This window comes from Poecilia formosa, unplaced genomic scaffold (assembly GCF_000485575.1).
Source record: "Poecilia formosa unplaced genomic scaffold, Poecilia_formosa-5.1.2 Scaffold873, whole genome shotgun sequence".
Classification (NCBI taxonomy): domain Eukaryota; kingdom Metazoa; phylum Chordata; class Actinopteri; order Cyprinodontiformes; family Poeciliidae; genus Poecilia; species Poecilia formosa.
In genome coordinates this window covers 4715-9089 of record NW_006800812.1, presented here as the reverse complement: position 1 = coordinate 9089, position 4375 = coordinate 4715, and the positions used below count along the sequence as shown (strand labels likewise).

Here is a 4375-nt window from a genome sequence, read left to right as displayed (position 1 = left end):
CGCCCCCCCTGGGGGGGGCGCCCTGTGATGCGAGGGGGGGCCCGGGAAGCCGCCTGGGGGAACAAAAAAAAAAACATGAACACTGTATGCGCTGGGTTTGTAAAAATGTAAAATAATTACTGATGGAGCAACAGTTTCTACCGGAGAGATGTTGGGAATCATTTTGGCTTTAGGATGGATTGAGGAAGTTCATCCACTGAGAAGTATAATATGATCTGATTCAAGTTCATCATTATATTCATTTAAAAAATAATCATTCTATTAGTAGACCAGACCTTTTATTAGAGATTCAGTTATTAATTTATAGAATTCAGGCAATGGGTTTATTAGTTATTTTTACATGGGTACCATCACACGTAAGAATAAAAGGAAATGAGTTGGCAGAAAAATATGCAAAACAAGCTACAGAAAATAGTTATATTGATATATTGGTACCATTCTGTAAAGAAGAAATCAAATCTATTATTAAACAAAAGGTTAAAGGAAAGACGGCAGAAGCAGCGGGAAGAAGATAGAACTGGTAGGTGGCTTTACAGTATTCAAAGAACACCCGCACCCCGTCCCTCCTCGTCCCCACCAACTTGCAAAGGTTAGGGACGAGGAGGGTCCCCAGGCTTAGATTCATGTTCTCATCTTCTTTCCTGAATTTAAGTATGCCCTTAAAGTTCGTCCTTTATCACTTTCCTTCCAACCATTATGTTTTCATCATCTGAACTACACCCCCAAGGGTTCTCTAACTGCTTTTAAAACCATGCTCTGTCGTCTTTTAAAGCTTTCGCCTTACCTCTGTCTCTTCCTACCTACCACAGTCCAGTCGCCAAAGTCCATGCCACCATAATCATTTACCTGAGTTATCATCCCGTTTGGTGGGTTTATGCACCACCAAATCCAAAACGATATAGATCAAAAGGTTCACATTTTCAAAGATTTCCCGCGTTCTGCAACTTCCGCCCCATAAGGTCAAGCTTTTTAATAAGTTTATCTAAATGAGAAAGAAATGCTTGTTGAAACCTCGAAAGGAAGTGAAAGCTCAGAAAAGAGTAAAGAAAAGAATGAAACTATTTTACACAGTACCATACTCTCAAGCTTGTCAACTGTCTGCTCCATGCTGCTGCTGCTGCTGCTGCTGCTGCTGCTGCTTCTTCTTCTTCTTCTTGGCGGTTGGCAAGCAACTTACTGATGTGCATTACCGCCATCTACTGGAATGGAGTGTGGATATTCTCCCACAAAATTTTTTTTAAATCAAGTAAAATAAAATAAAAAAAATAAATAAAACGTATATCCTATCAATTTCGTTTACTTAAGATAACTTATTAATTAACAAAAATAATCATAAGTAGAAATGTCCAAAATATCTTGTATGTTTAACTATAATTTATTTTCTTGTAATCGACATACTAATTCCCTCCTCTCAACAGAATATGTAGAACAGAACAAAACATGTTTTACTGTCTTTTCTTGAAGACAAAAATCACAATTTCCTGTTGTATGTTTTCCCATTTTAAATAATGTACTATTTAACCCTGTATGACCAAAACGTAATCTGGATATAATGGTTTCCTCTTTTCTATTTCATCCTGTTCTCCTCATCCCATCGCACCAACTTTTCTTTGAATACTGTAAAGCCACCTACCAGTTCTATCTTCCATAATCAAATACAGACCTTATTAAACCAGTATATATTACTTTCAATGCTTTTCTCTCAGCACCATAGGCACAAATCCCGGGTGGTTCGGGGGGGTCTTAACCCCCCCAATCTTGGAAAAGTCTAGAAGTCAGATACTTTCTTCCTCGTAAAAAATACGAGAAATTTTAAATCCCCATTTAATAGACCAGTCTTCTATATTATTAATTGCTTCTTGTATCTTTTTAACAATAACATTTTAATTTTGACCCCTCTTCCAGATTACTCCATCATCAGCAAATAAAGAAAAGCCCATTCCACTCTCCAAATTGTCAAACATCATTAGTCATTATAGAAAAAAAAAGCAAAGGATTCACTATACTTCCCTGAGGTATACCGTTTTCAACAAAAAAATTGACAAATGTTGTCCTATTCTTACTTGTATTGATCTATTTTGTAAAAAAAAATATTTTGTCCAATAAAACATTTATTGGTTAATTCCCATTTTTCTCAATTTAATTAAAAAAATCTTCTTTCCACATCATATCATAGGCTTTCTCCAAAGAAAACAGCCACCACACTCTCCTTATTAACTTGCCCTTTTCTGATTTCATGTTCTAAACATAGAATAGGATCCACAGTGTTTCTCCAAATTTTGATAAATATCCCCTCTTCTCAACAAAGTAACTCAATCTTTCATTTATCATTCTCTCCATTGTTTTACATGTATGTGAAATTAAAGCAACAGGTCTATAACTTGCTGGATTTGACCGTTCTTTACCTGGCTTTAAGATTGGAACCATGATTGCTTCTTTCTATGCCAAAGGTAAAAAACCCACTTCCCATATCTTAATTGAATTCCAATAAAAAAAATTTTAGGTGAATTATTAAGCTTACTAGCCATAATATAAGAAATATTATCTTTTCTTGGAGATTAATTTTTAGATTTTTTTAAAGCACTGTTTAATTAAAATAAAGAAAAAGGACCACTTAATAAGTCATTATATCTTACATTTTCTTCTAATAAATAAACATTTTCATTAATTGTACAAACTCTTCTCTGTTTTTCTTCTGTGCTTAAATTATTACAACTGTGAACTTTAACAAATTTTTGAACAAACATGTTTGCTTTCTCCTCCTCAGTCAGCAATAACATTTCCATCTTTCAGAACTGGATATCCATATTCACTTCTAATTCCATTCATTTGTTTCATCATTCCCCAAGTTTTTTAAATTTTTGTTTCCCTACCTACCGAATTACAAAAGTTTCCCCAATAAACATTTTTTGCATTTCTCACAGTTATTTTAACAAGAGCTTGTAACCTTTCATATTAAATAAAATTCTGAAAATTCTGATTTATAGCTATGGTAGCACTTATGAATGCTAATAGCACCAGACCAAGATAATAATTGCCTTTGTATATTATGAATTGTTATAAAGACCTGGTCCTTAAATGATAAATTATAGCAATGTAATAATTCACTTAAGTCATGCTTTTCAGAAACACAAAGTGATTTTTTTAACTTATCATACAAAGCTGAATATGCAAAAATATGCATCCATCTCCAAAATACGCATTGATGTGCATTTCTTTAATTTTAGCGGGAGCAGACTTTTACTGTTTTATTGTCAATCGGTGATGTTTCGTCTCTGCTCTGCGGTGATTGTGAGTCTTTGACATAATCAGTAATGGCCACTGAAAAAAATATATATAAATGCAGAAAACTGGTGGATGATAATTCATACGTTGTTTATGTAATATATTCAGGTTCTTGTCTAATACTTTACTTGAAGGAGCGATCCAGATATCGATGTTGACGCTTCAGTTATTTTTCATTATAATAGAACCTAACGTGCACATGCCCTGGTGGGGATTAGTATAGCCCCACTAACTAGAACCAGCATCAATACATAATATGAATATATTACAGTTTATATGAATATATTAGTTTATATTTTACAGTATTTGAAGAAAAACTTTCAACACTATAAACTAGGAGGTAAAGACTAGTTTATAGTCTTTACCTCCTTTTATTACTAGACTGCACCAGCACTGTTATTCTGAAGTGCAGCAGGTTGATCTGTCTTTTATTTGAAAGCCATGTTTAAACAGCAAGCATTGATGATGTAATGTTCACTGGATTATCTCAGTCTCAAAACTGGATTTGTTTATGTATATGAATTTGAGACAATCAGTACTTCAGATTTTTTCTGAAAAAAAATCAGAAAAAATCTGATTTTTTTAAATCTTTACATTTTTGTACATTTTTATGGATTAATCAGTACAATTTTTCTCTTGGATAGTGTCACCAGATGTGCTGTGTGACCCGATGAAGGTGAAGCTCAGATTGAAGCTCCCAGCCGCTTCCAAAACCTGCAGGACTTTCACCAGGACTTGGAGACGGCTCTGAGCTCCAGATGTTCTGGTTTGGAACGTCGCATGTTGTGTAGGGTCACATGTCATCATCTTCCAGTAGGTCTCTCTTCTGAAATAAAATCACTTAAAAATTCATTACTTCTGAAGCTCATTGATTCTCAGGCATAACCTACATCTGCTGAGTCAGGAGAATGACTTCCTGTTTTTAATATGCTAAGTTTCTGATACGGGTGCTGGTTCTGTAGCTTTTATTTAATTCCTCATCCTAAACTCCAGACCTCAGGAACCGGCGTCCTGCGACTTGTAGATGTGTCCTTGGTCCAACACACTGACTAATAGCTGAATCATTTCCTCAGTGCAGTCGGGTTCTCCA

The 4375-nt window shown here is 34.8% G+C and overlaps 1 protein-coding gene across 4 annotated transcripts in view; it reads right to left on the bottom strand.

Annotated features, from left to right (window-relative positions):
• The window catches only part of ska2 (spindle and kinetochore associated complex subunit 2), a 36457-nt gene extending 35253 nt beyond the window's left edge, over nt 1–1204 (bottom strand). For 3 of the 4 annotated variants that reach the window (XM_016667000.1, XM_016667004.1, XM_016666999.1), the window contains exon 1: nt 1080–1204. In XM_016667000.1, the coding sequence (XP_016522486.1) occupies nt 1080–1196 (117 nt within the window). In that variant the 5' untranslated portion in view covers nt 1197–1204. Of the gene's footprint in view, nt 1–1074 lie in introns of all 4 variants that reach the window. The other variant, XM_016667001.1, reaches the window with a different exon arrangement.
• Between the last annotated feature and the right edge of the window lie 3171 nt (nt 1205–4375).